The sequence below is a fragment of the Mauremys reevesii genome, linkage group 2 (genome assembly GCF_016161935.1).
Source record: "Mauremys reevesii isolate NIE-2019 linkage group 2, ASM1616193v1, whole genome shotgun sequence".
Lineage (NCBI taxonomy): Eukaryota > Metazoa > Chordata > Testudines > Geoemydidae > Mauremys > Mauremys reevesii.
Genome location: NC_052624.1, coordinates 236392821 through 236408709, shown reverse-complemented (window position 1 = coordinate 236408709; position 15889 = coordinate 236392821). Strand labels below are relative to the sequence as shown.

At 42.1% G+C, this 15889-nt stretch overlaps 1 protein-coding gene and 1 long non-coding RNA gene across 2 annotated transcripts in view; one reads left to right on the top strand and one right to left on the bottom strand.

Moving 5' to 3' along the window:
- LOC120396569 overlaps nt 1–12316 on the top strand; it is a 47254-nt gene extending 34938 nt beyond the window's left edge. Inside the window, exons 2-3 of the long non-coding RNA XR_005593232.1 lie at nt 11129–11251; nt 12182–12316. This is a non-coding gene — a long non-coding RNA (uncharacterized LOC120396569). The remainder of the gene's footprint in view (nt 1–11128; nt 11252–12181) is intronic.
- Nucleotides 5493–15889, bottom strand: part of STMN2 (stathmin 2) — a 62136-nt gene continuing 51739 nt past the window's right edge. The window contains exons 4-5 of the mRNA XM_039521539.1: nt 12017–12208; nt 5493–6836 (exon numbers count right to left, since the gene is read on the bottom strand). Coding sequence (XP_039377473.1) covers nt 6777–6836; nt 12017–12208 — 252 coding nt within the window. The 3' untranslated portion in view covers nt 5493–6776. The remainder of the gene's footprint in view (nt 6837–12016; nt 12209–15889) is intronic.

Here is a 15889-nt window from a genome sequence, read left to right as displayed (position 1 = left end):
ATCTCCATCCTCTGACGAACAGAGGCTAGGGACACCATTCTTACCCATCCTGGCTAATAGCCATTTATGGACTTAGCCACCATGAATTTATCCAGTCCCCTTTTAAACATTGTTATAGTCCTAGCCTTCACAACCTCCTCAGGTAAGGAGTTCCACAAGTTGACTGTGCGCTGCGTGAAGAAGAACTTCCTTTTATTTGTTTTAAACCTGCTGCCTATTAATTTCATTTGGTGACCCCTAGTTCTTGTATTATGGGAATAAGTAAATAACTTTTCCTTATCCACTTTCTCAACATCACTCATGATTTTATATACCTCTATCATGTCCCCCCTTAGTCTCCTCTTTTCCAAACTGAAGAGTCCTAGCCTCTTTAATCTTTCCTCATATGGGACCCTCTCTAAACCCCTAATCATTTTAGTTGCTCTTTTCTGAACCTTTTCTAGTGCTAGAATATCTTTTTTGAGGTGAGGAGACCACATCTGTACACAGTATTCGAGATGTGGGCGTACCATGGATTTATATAAGGGCAATAATATATTCTCAGTCTTATTCTCTATCCCCTTTTTAATGATTCCTAACATCCTGTTTGCTTTTTTGACCGCCTCTGCACACTGCGTGGATGTCTTCAGAGAACTATCCACGATGACTCCAAGATCTTTTTCCTGATTCGTTGTAGCTAAATTAGCCCCCATCATGTTGTATGTATAGTTGGGGTTATTTTTTCCAATGTGCATTACTTTACATTTATCCACATTAAATTTCATTTGCCATTTTGTTGCCCAATCACTTAGTTTTGTGAGATCTTTTTGAAGTTCTTCACAATCTGCTTTGGTCTTAACTATCTTGAGTAGTTTAGTATCATCTGCAAACTTAGCCACCTCACTGTTTACCCCTTGCTCCAGATCATTTATGAATAAATTGAATAGGATTGGTCCCAGGACTGACTCTTGGGGAACACCACTAGTTACCCTCTCCATTCTGAGAATTTACCATTAATTCCTACCCTTTGTTCCCTGTCCTTTAACCAGTTCTCAATCCATGAAAGGACCTTTCCTTTTATCCCATGACAGCTTAATTTACGTAAGAGCCTTTGGTGAGGGACCTTGTCAAAGGCTTTCTGGAAATCTAAGTACACTATGTCCACCGGATCCCCTTTGTCCACATGTTTGTTGACCCCTTCAAAGAACTCTAATAGATTAGTAAGACACGATTTCCCTTTACAGAAACCATGTTGACTATTGCTCAAGAGTTTATGTTTTTCTATGTGTCTGACAATTTTATTCTTTACTATTGTTTCAACTAATTTGCCCGGTACCGACGTTAGACTTACCGGTCTGTAATTGCCAGGATCACCCCTAGAGCCCTTTTTAAATATTGGCGTTACATTAGCTATCTTCCAGTCATTGGGTACAGAAGCCGATTTAAAGGACAGGTTACAAACCTTGGTTAATAGTTCCGCAACTTCACATTTGAGTTCTTTCAGAACTCTTGGGTGAATGCCATCTGGTCCCGGTGACTTGTTAATGTTGAGTTTATCAATTAATTCCAAAACCTCCTCTAGTGACACTTCAATCTGTGACAGTTCCTCAGATTTGTCACCTACAAAAGCCAGCTCAGGTTTGGGAATCTCCCTAACATCCTCAGCCGTGAAGACTGAAGCAAAGAATCCATTTAGTTTCTCCGCAATGACTTTATCATCTTTAAGCGCTCCTTTTGTATTTTCATCGTCAAGGGGCCCCACTGGTTGTTTAGCAGGCTTCCTGCTTCTGATGTACTTAAAAAACATTTTGTTATTACCTTTGGAGTTTTTGGCTAGCCGTTCTTCAAACTCCTCTTTGGCTTTTCTTATTACACTCTTGCACTTAAGTTGGCAGTGTTTGTGCTCCTTTCTATTTGCCTCACTGGGATTTGACTTCCACTTTTTAAAGGAAGTCTTTTTATCTCTAACTGCTTCTTTTACATGGTTGTTAAGCCACGGTGGCTTGTTTTTAGTTCTTTTACTGTATTTCTTAATTTGGGGTATATATTTAAGTTGGAACTCTATTATGGTGTCTTTAAAAGGGCCCACGCAACTTGCAGGGATTTCACTTTAGTCACTGTACCTTTTAACTTTTGTCTAACTAACCCCTCATTTTTGTATAGTTCCCCTTTTGAAATTAAAGGCCACAGTGTTGGGCAGTTGAGATGTTCTTCCCACCACAGGGATGTTGAATGCTATTGTATTATGGTCACTATTTCCAAGCGGTCCTGCTATAGTTACCTCTTGGACCAGCTCCTGCGCTCCACTCAGGATTAAATCTAGAGTCGCCTCTCCTTGTGGGTTCCGTACCAGCTGCTCCATGAAGCAGTCATTTAAAGTATCGAGAAATTTTATCTCTGCATTTCGTCCTGAAGTGAAATGTTCCCAGTCAATATGGGGATAATTGAAATCCCCCACTATTATTGGGTTCTTAATTTTGATAGCCTCTCTAATTTCCCTTAGCATTTCATCATCACTATTACTGTCCTGGTCAGGTGGTCGATAATAGATCCCTACTGTTATATTTTTACTAGAGCATGAAATTTCTATCCATAGAGACTCTATGGAACCTGTGGATTCGCTTAAGATTTTTACTTCATTTGAGTCTACACTTTCTTTAACATATAGTGCCACTCCTCCCCCCGCACGGCCTGTTCTGTCCTTCCGATATATTTTGTACCCCAGAATGATTGTGTCCCATTGATTGCTCTCAGTCCACCAGGTTTCTGTGATGCCTATTATATCTATATCCTCCTTTATCACAAGGCACTCTAGTTCACCCATCTTATTATTTAGACTTCTGGCATTTGTGTACAAGCACTTTAAAAACTTGTCCCTGTTTATTAGCCTGCCTTTTTCTGATGTGCCAGATTCTTTTTTATGTGACTGTTTATCATCTGATCCGGCCCTTACATTATACTTCTCATTCCTCTGCTCCTGACTATAACCTGGAGATTCTCTATCATCAGACTCTCCCCTAAGAGAAGTCTGTGTCCGATCCACACGCTCCTCTGCAGCAGTCGGCTTTCCCCCATCTCCTAGTTTAAAAACTGCTCTACAACCTTCTTAATGTTTAGTGCCAGCAGTCTGGTTCCACTTTGGTTTAGGTGGAGCCCATCTCTCCTGTATAGGCTCCTCCCATCCCAGAAGTTTCCCCAGTTCCTAATGAACGTGAACCCCTCCTCTCTACACCATTGTCTCATCCACGCATTGAGACTCTGAAGCTCTGCCTGCCTACCTGGCCCTGCGCGTGGAACTGGGAGCATTTCTGAAAATGCCACCATAGAGGTCCTGGATTTCAGTCTCTTCCCTAGCAGCCTAAATTTGGCTTCCAGGACATCTCTCCTACCCTTCCCTATGTTCATTGGTTTGTAAAGTGCTTTGTGACTCTTGATTGAAGGAAGGGATACAAGTTGCTATGGAAGTTAAGTATTGTTACAGTTTTGTTTAATTTATTTTTTAAAAACCCTTTAAATGTGATAACAAAGGGGAAAAAGTTTTAAGATATGGACAGAGATGAACCCAGACCCTGGATCTCCAAACAGCACTGAAGGTTGGCAGGGTTCAAGTTTGGGTTGGAACACAAATGTTATTTCTGGTTGCTCAAGCATTGTCCTTCTAATAGCCTTGACCTAATTAATTGATAAACGAACTTAAAACACAGCAACATCTCAAGGGGCATGTGTGCACCTGCAAACTGGGGTTAACTGTGAGCATGCAAAGAAAACAGTGCCTCTTATGGGGTCTTGGCACAACTGCAGAGCAGAGATATGCCATTATAACTCTCACTGAGATGGCCAAGCATTTGCCCTGGTGTTACAGTATCCCCTGTATGCACTGCACTGTTTAAGGATCTACCAGCAATTTCAGTTAGTTCAGTTTCAGTGCTTAGGCTAAAAATGTTCACATCTATCTGGAGATATAGTTAGGCACCCAAATCTATGGTTAGTCACCTAAGGAAGTGGCCTAAATGTTGAAGGTGCTGCACACACACACACAATTTCAAAAAGCTCAAATATTTAAAATGGCTGGGATAGAAAGGCTTTTAAATGGGTGTTCTGAGTATTCTGACCTTTCAGGAAGATCTTTAATCTGCAACCCCATTTTATAGATCCATTTCACCAAATGTATAAATGGGGATCAGCTAGAAAGTATACAGTAATGGCATAATAGGAACGGTGCTAAAATGGTGCCAAATCTTATTACCATTTGACATGGCAGTAATGTGGTTCTGAAGGATCCTCAGGTGCCAGTATATTATCTTTGCTTGAGAAATGCTCACACCAAACCTGTCGATCTGAACCCCTCTGAACTTAGGTGAGCTCCTGGATGGTTTTCCAAAAGCTCTGTTCTAGGAATTATATGGGGGAAGTTCTATGGCCTGTGCTATGCAGGAGGTCAGACTAGATGATCGCAATGGTCCCTTCTGGCCTTGGAATCTATGAATATACCTTTATAATGGGTGCAACCAAAATGCCAAATCCAAACACCTGCCAACTTTGGGAGTATGAAATCCAGATCCAAAGTTTGCTATTTGAACCAATTCCTAGTGTTTTCCATTTCCTCTTTTGTTATTGCTGCCATAAAACCAAAGGAATTTAAACAACAAAACCAAGTTTTTGTGAAGGGCTTTATCCCTCCTATTGTTATGTGTTGCAAAATCTGATATTTTGCTCATGCCCTTGTGCCTGTGTGGGCATTTGCTGATTGTCTGAGAAATGAGCCAAAAGCCCTGCACGGACTGAGTTTGGTTTTGGAAAAACTTGTTGGGTGGATTCTCCTTTTGCTGGGTTGGTTCAGATTTGGGGGCCTGGAACCCCCCAAATTCATCATAAATATTTCTTGTCTTGGCCCATCTTTCTTCAGGAACCGTCTCTCAGTAGCTTTGCTTTCCTGGATTTAAATCAGAAACTATTTGAAAATAATTATTCATGATTTGGTTCTGGACCAAACCTGTGACTCTACATGGTGTGAGTCCAGATCTGGTTCTACAGCCAAACCTGCTGCTCAGCACCATCTCTAGCTATTTTGCCGTGTTCATTTAAGCCTGGAAGTGAGTTTCCTTAGGCTCTAATATCAATGTGTTAACGGACAGCAAGTGTTGGGCCAGGATACGTGCTTGTTGTGGGACATGACAGTGGTAATCCTGCATCCCCACATGACTTTTTACTGGTGGTTTCTTTTTTTATTACATTCTATGCTCTGTAAAGTCACCCTTCAGGATCGCATTGTATCTCAGCCTCTGAGACACGTAATAATAAGCACTATGTCTCAACAATAAAAATATATAGTGTAGGGATTAATCCTATACTGGCAGGGGAATGGGCTCCCTGACCTACTCATAGGCCTTTCCGTTTCTAACGTCCATGATGCTATGAAGTCAGTGGACTTTAACTTCACCGTGGCATGTGTCAGAGAAGTGATGGAGCGAGAGAACAGACAAGCCCTTTTTCAGTTCACAGAACCCCAATTCTTTATTAATCACAGCTTGCTCACAATGACATACAGGAAAATAGCACTAATGAAGAGTAGAATATGCAGGCAGCAACCTCCAGGGGGTAGGGACAACTTCAAAACGGCAGCTATTTTAGGGGTTATGTTAGGTTTGGTGATACTGTACTTGGCACAAGCACCCTGTCTAATTATTCCTGCCACATCAGCCCTCTTTTTTTCCTAGATGTCTTTAAAGTAGGTCAGGTTGACTAACACTGAAGAGGACAGGTCATGTTGAGTGGAAATCGGCAGTGTTAAAAAAAACAAAACAAAAAAAACCGCAACAACCAGCTCACAGGTCCCTGGTGGAAATATTCAGTAGCCTCTTGTACTTTTACACATGTAACACAGTAGCTTCAAATGAATATCATAGATCATGGCATCTACAGACAAAGCCACTTGATGTTGATTAATTGCTCCATCAATAAATCTTCAACTTGTGAATTAAGCTTGTGAGACAATTAGCATTTTTTATGGCTGTTGTGTACCATTTAGGATTTTTCATAGCTAGCTGTTTATAATACTCAGCTTCTTAACTTTGGCTCAGATTGATGTCCCTTGCCTTCTTATCAATAGCTCTTATTAAAAAAGCAATATTTGTTGCTTCTGATCTGATGAAGGCAGACAAAATAAACATTGCAAATAACAATTTAATCTCCAGTTCATTTTAATGCTACAAAGGGTAGATGTAAATAAATTATGAACACACAATGTTTTAAGAGCTTTTTATCTGGACAGCTTCATGTGGAGTCACAATACCTGTGATCTAGTTATTGTTTTAACAGAGCTTATTGATTACAAAGCCTTCTGGGTTATTAGGCGATGACTGGTCTCTAGCACCATAGACCTACTATTGACCTCATTGCATGGTTAGAATTAAAATGGCAGGAAATGGAATTAGACATGGGCTGCTTCAAATGAACAGACCTAGCAAATTCAACTGAGTGGAAACAGACAACATCAAAAGCCTGTTACAGGACATGTAAGATTATGAAATAACTTGCATAATGCAATACTTGTATTTTTTAACAAAAATGTAAGTATTTACAAAATAAGATCCAAGTTTTTTTTAAACATCAAGCAAATCATTCTGCAGAGAGACCATATTGTTTTTATTTTTGTTTTTGTTTTGTTTTTTATTGAGTTCTTGATTTTTTTTTTAACCATGTCATACATTTCCCATACTGATATCGCATGATCCATAATAATATAGGCAGGGGAGTTTACTAATGGTGGGGAGGTGTCTCATCCACCGTTGCTTTTTTCAGCCAGACAGTTCCACCTGGAGCTCCTTGTTTCTACGGACCTCTGCAGCATGCCTCTCCTGGAAAACACCAAGAAGGGAAAGATCAAACCTCTTCTTTGCTGCACCTGCCCAGGAAGATTCTTAATGGAAACCCCTTGCTCTCTGTGTAGAGTTCTCCTGTGCATAGGTTGCCTCAGTAGAACAACAATCTTTTGGAGGTGCTGCTCAGGCCAGCACAAGGCTTATTCACTACTTAAGTTTGACTTAAGTCCTGTTTTGAGGTCTTAAGTAGGATTTAAGAGTGACATAGCCTCTATGGCATGCTCTCTGCACAGGAGGGAATTTCACCCTAAGTGTCCAATTCTTCTAGGTGCTGAATACGCACAACTCCCATTGCTTTCCAAAATGTCGCTCAAAAATTTAATCTCAGCCGAGGTGAACTGGCTCTAGGTAATTACCTTCTTGCTAGCACGTTACCATATCTTTATGTGTGAGCGGTGGTTATTATTACTGTTCATTTTACAGTAGTATGTAGGAGCTGCAGTTAAGAATCATGGCTCCATCAAGGTAGCCGGAGAGCTCACAATCTAGATGACAGGACACAACAGGAGGAAAACTAGACACATATGATGGGGAAGAGTGCGGGAATGAGTAACAAAATGAGCAGAGTTGAGCAGAAAAGCAGAAATTGCAGATCATCATTTACCTCAACCAGTGCCAGCAGGAGAAATTTATAGGCATCATTTCAGAGGTAGCTTTTAAGGATATGTTGACAGTTTTATTTATACTTATGTGGAAATGTTCCAATGCACAGGGATGGCATGTGAGGAAGCATGGAGGTGATTGAGGGAGAAGTGAACAAGCAAGCAATTAAGGTTGTCATCACTGGCAAAGTAAATGCCAGGATCAACAGCCTGACAAGGTACCATCCAGACACTGAACTCATGGAAGACTTGTAATAAAAAGGGAACAATTCTAATTTAGGGCTAAATTCTATGCAGACGCAGTCTGAGGAAAAGGACTCAAGAATCCTTCCACTAAGGCATCAAGTCATGGTGACAATGCCGGTCAGTAAGGGTTGCACAGCCACACTGGAAAAGAATCAGAACAACCCTCAATGGACATGAATCAGACCTGCAGTAGTGAGCTTCTGAGAACCCTGGGCATCCTTGTCAAAAACAAGACACCAGTCATAAATGCACTCCATGACTAGCTTGCAACTTTCACAGTCAAAAGGCAAGGAGAGACCTAACTATATTCTCAAAGGTCACAACTCATTGTGGTCTCATCCGAAGGAGCTGCTGACAGACTGAAGCAGTCTTCTGGATGAATCAGACTCCACATTAGCCAAAACGTTTCAACAGGCGAGTTTCTGGCAGAGAATGGTTATCTGTCCTATGGCTAGGGACAATAACATACCTTCTACATGCCTAGAATAAGTCTTTGTACCAATCTAGATGCTGTTGCAGGGGACAGCCAGCCAGCCACCACCTCTGCAGTCTGTGTTTTAGTTTCTATAACTTTCAGAGATCACCATTATGCCTGGACAGTATCCAGGTATGAAACTCCTCAGGGTTCAGCAGGGACATGGGAGTTCAGAGCCCCCACTTGCAACTGATACTAATCGTTAGTGAGTTAATGTCCACCCTGTTTGAAAGAGCTGGGGATTCAGATAGGCCTCATCACTATGAAGGAGACCACAAAGAACACTATCTCAAGGACAAGCTGACATAAGCATGGGATAGCTCCTATATTGAAATCAGTGAGATCACCCAGAAGGGGCAATCTGAGTATTCCAAAGATGAGGTTCAACCAGTGGTGAATTTAGAGTTAGTGGGGCCCTGTGCTCAGCTTCATTTTTGGGGCCCGTCCTTGGGACCCAGCCAAGAAAAAGAACATTCTCTCTTATCTCCCCCGCCTCTATTTTTCATTCTTTTTTCCCCTTCATCCTCCTCCTATAAGTAATAGAAAGTAAATGAAAATAAACTGAGGTACCTTGATTGTTTTTGTACTCTAACTTATTTTTCCACAGACCACTTGAAAATCACTGAGGATCTCGGCAGACCACTTAATGATCTTTCCAAATATTGTTTGTACCATTAGCTAGTTATTGGATAAAAGCGCTTTATAAAAATAATGTAAAAAAACACTGGGGTGCGGGATCTGGCCAGTGCAGGAGGGGGCGCCAGGCTGGGAGTGCAGAATCAGAGAGAGGAAGTTAGGGTGCAGGAGCAGGCTGGATCTGGCCAGGATTTGGGGTGTGGGAGGGGCTCAGGGCTCAGGGCTGGGGCAGGGGATTGGGGTGTGGCGCTCCTGTCTGGTGTGAGGGGTGCAGGTGGGGATTGGGAGGGAGGATGCAGGAGCTCCCATTTGGTGCTCAGGGTGGGGGTAGGGATGTGGGGGGATGCAGGAGTCAGGAAGGACAGGGGGCTGTGTGTGTGTGAGAGAGGTGAAGGAGTCAGGGCTGGGTGTGGGCTGCGGTTGTGGGGGTGCTCCCAGCCCCCTGCCTGAGCGGCTCATGGCAGGGGGCTAAGGGGGGTATGTGTAGGGGGACTGTGGGGGCCCCGCCTTTGCTCCACCCTGCCCCAATTCCACCCCCTTCCTCAAAGCCCTGCCCCTGCCTCTTCTCCGCCTCCTCCCCTGAGCGCGTTGTGGCCCTGCTCCTCCCCCTCCCTCCTGGAGTGACCGGAGCACCGGCAAACAGCTGTTTGGTGGCAGCGGAAGCACTAGGAGGGAGAGGGAGGCAGAGGGGTGGGAACACAGCATGCCTCAGGGAAAAGGCGGGGAAGGAGGGAGCTTGGCTGCTGGTGGGGGTGGAGCATGACATAGGCATGGGATAGCTCTTATTTTGAAATCAGTGAGATCACTCAGAAGGGGCAATCTGAGTATTCCAAAGATGAGGTTCAGCCAGTGGATGATTTAGAGTTAGTGGGGCCCGGCAGGACCAAACTTCTGCCCCCGCAGCTGCCGAGCGCTGGGGCCCCCTGTTGTTGGGGGGACCCCGTGCCACGGCACCCTGTGTTTCACTGTAAATCTGCTTCTGGGTTGAGCGGATGGCCAGCCCTGCAGATTCTCCTAGAACTTCTAGGTAAAATGGCAGCTGTCTTCAAGGTTCAGCTTTAGGCCTTTCTGTTCATTGCTGGCCAATTTGTCTTCTCTTGGTCATTTCTGATTAGAATAATAACCATTAATGGCTGTAATACAAAGCTCCGCCGTAGTTAATTTTAGATTAATTGGAGCCACTGTAAATTCAGATACTCATGTTACCATGGGCCTGTACTCAGAAACAACAGCTGTGGAATGAATTTGGGAAGCTTCCATCCAGAGTCTTTACAAAGCTGTATTTTTTCTGGCTGTTTGGCACATTTCTGGGGATTTTTTTCCTTGCTGTCCTTTCATATAAACTAATGATCAGATTTCGATCTCATTCATGTATTTAGCTCTGAGAATATAATCTGAAAACTCAATGACAAACACAAAGTGACAACAGCAACAAAGACCCATGGCCAACTGACTGCAAGTGAGGGTGCCTCCAGTGAGCATCCTATGTGAGATTTATACGTCGTCACGTTCCTCTATGGGGACTGATCCAAAGCCCACTGCAGTCAATGTGAGTCTGTCCATTGGCTTCACTGACCTTTGGAACAGGCCCATGGCAAACTTGTTGTGTTGATCTCATTTGTAATTTGAAGGTCAAATTTTCATAGGTGGCCTCTAATTTTGTGTGGCAAATGTTAGCTGGCTAGGGCAGGACTGATTTCCAGAGGCTGATCCTTTGCCGTTTCCACTGACTTCGGCATCCACAAGTGGCATCTGATGGCGGGAGCCTTTGAGCACCCCAAAATTGCGGCATTTACAATTAGAAGCCAGTTCTGAAGATTTTGGCCTCACTGTTTTATTTTTGCTCCCTCTTACATAGTCATAGTCGGCATTTTGGGTGCTTGTGGGTTTGTTATTTAAATCCCAAAGTTCTTAATTTTTGGTCTATCCACATTTCCCACCTGGACTTCACCTCCAGTGGGGAGAGGGCAGCCTCTTCTCAGAAGCATTCCCTTGACTTCATGTATCTGTCATCTACTTGCTCATCTGGATGGACTGTGACAAAAAGGGACTTCCTTCTGACATCAGTCTAGAGCATGCAGCTGCTCCTTTTACCCTCCCTATTTCCTTTCATTACCCCAAGGACAACTAACAGTCTTTTTCCTTTGAGTTGCTGGACTTTGGGATATGTGCATGCAAGCTTATTTAAAACAACACTGTCAAGGAGGTTAGGCACAATCCTGGGGCTCCCAGAGACTTGCTTGAAACAGCCTGTTACATCCTCCTTTAGGGTATAACACAGAATGCTGCCCTCTTTTTTTTTTGTCCAGCTCTGCTTCCTCATTTGACATCTCCGATGCCCATTATCTACAGTTAACAAGGTGAGATGGTGTAAGATGGAGAAAAACATAGATCTAAAATGGACATCCCTCTTCATCAAGGACAACTGAGAGGTATATACACTTGTCTGCTGACATATTAGATGCTTCAAAATAGCAGCTCGTATTGCATCCCAACAGAGAGAAATTATCATTCTCTGCAGAACAAGTTAAAAGGACTTTATCACATCTGGTTCCTTTTCCTGTGCTTTTTGCTTTCCAGGCTGGAAGGGTTGCATTAGGAATGGTAGGTACACTCAGCCTCTGGGGATGAATATTGAAGGGGTCCAAAAGATAGATCTAATCTCCCTCAATTAGGAGAGTGATTGCAACACAGTCCGTTATGGATGAATGTGGTTAAACATGAGACAAATGATTTATTCCACATTGTTCATAAATCCCGCTTAGAAGCCAGAAATTAAACCTAAACAACCTTTCTTTGGTGTATTTTCTGTTTTTGAACTTGGGGCCTTTGATTTAAAAAACACAGACCCTTTTCCCATAAGGGTAAAGGTGCAGTTCTCAGTCAGAAAAGGGAACAGACAAACAGGCCTGGGAGCATATCAGAATTGGGTATAGTAGAGAACTAGCTGGTACAGGCTGAGAAGGAGGCCAAGATTTATCAAAATATTAGTGATTTTTTGAGTTCTCGGCTTGTCACCTTAATGGGACATGGTTTTCAGAAAGCCCTGAGCACTCATCCTCAGAAGATCAGCCCCCTTAAAGGTGCTTCAAGTTAAGGGATCTAAAAATGGAGTCACCCAAAATCACCAGTTACTTTTGAAAAAATTGGCCAAATTTCCTGCTGCAAGCTGTGGTGTGGAGTCACGACCTGATTACCTTTTCTTGAAGACGTTCAATAAGAGCAGCTAAATTAGCTTCACGATTTTCTTTGATCTGTTCCATTTTCAGTATCAGCTTTTCCTCTGCCATTTTGCTGAAGTTATTGTTCTCCTCCAAAGCCTTCTGAAGGACTTCTCGCTCATGTTCTCTCTTTTCTGCCAGATGTTTCAGCACCTGGGCCTCCTGGGACTGGGAAAAAAGATACAGCCTGCTGAGGCAATCGTCTAGAGAATGTCAGAAGACAGTGCATAAGGCAGTCTGAGTAAATAAAAAACACTAATAAGCAAGTCTTTGATTCGAAAGGGCCAAGTGCACTAAGTCTGGATTTTTGTGGGATCTGATGTTTTGTTTTTTTCTTGAAATGCTTGGAAAAACTAAATTAATTAAATATATAGTAGAGTAATAAATAAATAAATGTATTTATAGTGGCAATAGATCTGAGGGGCATTCTGGGAAAACTCTGTTTTCCCCCACATCCGTTATAAGCAAAGCCCATTTCAATAACTGAGGTATGAAGACACTGAACATATGTGAGGAATTCAAATAAGGAAACATCTGAAAGAGTATTTGAGAATTCTGGATTAGTAAGGCTACCATGTGACATTGTCTGTACCTGCCTTAAATATTTCAGTGGTAAGAGATGCAGTCATTTATGCATGAACATTTTATTTCAAAATCATATGGGATTTCAGTCTAAAAATATGTACTCTTTTATAATTGGGCTTCAGAAACAAGAGCTATGAATTTTTTGTTTTCCTCAAACTATCTTTATATCAAAATGTTCACAGATAGGCTTTCAAGTTAACATTCCCTTAAGATGAATGTAGGAAGTTCAGATCTGATCTGGCTCCATTTTGTTTCTGTAAACAGGAAGAAGGTTATTTTTCCAAACAAAAGGCCTAAATATATATTAATTGAAAGCTTAAATTCTGCAAAGACCATGAAATCTACAGAGGATCTTAAATGCATGCAATCTGTACCCTGTATCATATTACCCTAATTTGTGAACACAGTTGCTAGAAACATGAGCTTTGCTGTTAGTTTAGAATTACGTTTAGGACACTGAAGTTCACTTAAAACAAAATGAAACCACTGATCTTCTGATGCAAGCCAACAAGGTTGCAATGTTAAGACTGTTCCAGGAGCAACTTAAGTCCAAAGTAAATATATTTAAGGGGAATATTTGGAAATGAGCAACACTGTGGACTGTTCTATAAAATGAACCTGAGGGAGGAAAACGAAAGAATGGAGGAAAGGAATGAAATGTGGTAGGAGCCTGATATGTGCAGATTTACACACACTGTTTTGTGTGTAAACACATCAGAATCATAAAGTTTAAGGCCAGAAGAGACCATCAGATCATCTAGTCTGGCCTCCAGTATATCACAGGTCACCAACACCACCCAGCACTTGCACACTAAACCCAACAATAAAATTAGACCACCATATATAGCCCACATTGTAGGGGCTAAATTGAGTTTTCACCAATAATTACAAATTGCAGTAATGAATGCGATTTCCTGTAAACCTTCTTGTAGTCACTGAAGTGAAGTGAAAGCACTGAAATTCTCTCACATGAGATAAAGGGTGCTGTAATAAGATTAAAAAGAAAATTCTGACAACAGCAATGAGCTACACACAAAACAAAGATTGCCAACCAGAGAAATGGAGCAGATTCCAAAAAATGCAGCAGAACTCATACTAGTGGCTCTTCACAAACTGTAGCGAGGCACTGAGGTAAGAAATGTTCAGCTTTGGAAAAGAACAAATGGCCTGTTTCAGGTTAAAGAGGAAACCTACACTGATGAACTTCTGCCATGTGTGGTCTGTATGCTTTCATCTCTGGCATGGTTTCATGGACGTGCCTAAAGCGAAGGTGTTCAAACCATGGTCTTCAGAGCACTCGCTGGTGGTGCATGGTGAGTTGGCTGGGTACATAGCCAATACTCCTCCTTGTTTCCCCCTGCTAAATCAGGTGCTGAGAGCTAACATCGTATTAAATCTTTTCCAAATATTAACTTCCATGTAAGAAACCATTGTAGAGGCCAGAATTTCAGATGAAACAGAAAGTGGTGTGGGCAATCACAAACAGAGGGGGAAGTGATCCACATAGCCATGACCAGGAGTAAAGGTACTTTGTGTGACCGTGTCTCCCTTAAAGTGTGGTCCACACGCTGAAGAATTTTGAGCAGCCCCTACCTTAAAGGACCAGTACCTCCTTTTGGTATAAGAAGTGATTTCTGATGACTATTCCCGTAGAAAAAATACTATAGTATTAAACAATAATCTCCCCTAACACTACAGATGGTGTAGATTTAATAATTTGAGAGATAAGTTTCATGAGGATTAAAAACATGCAAGTGCGGATAACCAAATGTACCCCATTATCTATCAATTCAATCAAACAGTTCCCCTTAAATAAAACAGCAATAGTCTGAGATATCCAGGGCTATTTAGAAGATATATTTGAAAATCAGCTTTTGCACTGTCGTTCTGGGTAAAGTTTTCAAAATAAATCCCATTGGCTTTCAATGGTACTTAGGCGTCTCAGCCACTTTAGTTACTTTTGAAAATGTTGCCCATTTCTCAAGCTGTGTTTGTCATGCATTCAAATCCCTTACAGTTTAAAACATAATTTTTATTGGCATAAGTTGAATTTTATAGTAAAGTATACAGAGTTCTAGGAGGTGAGATACCACGTTGGCACCAATAGGAATTTACCTGACTAAAAATTGAACAGGGCCTCGTATTGTTACAATTGAACAGGGCCTTGTTGGTCTGGGTATTTTCATAATGTACAATATACGGCGGAGTTCTGATCTCTCAATATAAACGGCCTGGGTATGTATATAAACTCTTCCATAAATACCCCAGGATTTAGCAACCTGGAATGGGACAGGAATTTGAATGGACGATTTCCATTGTAAGATGAACACTAGTCTAGCTACAAGAAGTGGCTGGTGCAAAATAAATGGAAAAGAACAGGGGTAGAGCCTCAGCTAATGTAAATTTTTCCACTGACTTCAGTTTTACAGCAGTTCTGAATCTGGCCTTCAATGGTTGGATCACCACCATAGCCTAATAAAGCAAGACTTGGAGTGAAGCCAAATTGATTTTTGCACTGTAATGGTGGAATGGTATCTGCCTCAAAAACATGTGGCAAAAGAACATTTCCTCCATGTCTGATCAAAGTCTGCAGCACATGTTGAAGGAGCTAAGGCAGTGGTGGGCAGGGACGTGCTGGCCGCCACTTCCCACAGCTCCCATTGGCTTGAACGGTGAACTGCAACCACTGAGAGCTGCGGGCAGCCGTGCCAGCAGACAGTCAATGTAAACAAACTGTTTCACGGCCCGCCAGCAGATTACCCTGATGGGCCGCATGCCACAGGTTGCCCACCACTGAGCTAAAGAATGATTACTAACATGACTGTGATTAGCAAACTAGCTCCTTAGTTACTTCTGTTGGAATTCAGATTCTGTGCTGGGGCTCCAAAGGTAACCTGTGCACAATTCCAACAGAAACAGAAAGTCTATAGTTTACATCATTTGTCTCTTCCTATGTATATCACTGTACACATTTTTGGCTATTATTCATTTATGTCTGGGATTATTATTAATTCCCAGACATAACATTTTACACTAGAGCACAAACAAGTTTCTCGCACACGTATAAATGTCATAAAATGACCATGCTGGGTCAGACTAATGGTCCATCTAGCCCAGTATCCTGTCTTCCGACAGTGGCTGGTGCCAGATGTTTCAGAGAGAGTGAACAGGGCAATAATCAAGTTAGTCCCCCAGTCATTCAGTCCCAGTTTCTGGCAGTCAGAGGTTTAGAGACACCCAGAGCATGGGGATGCATCCCTGATC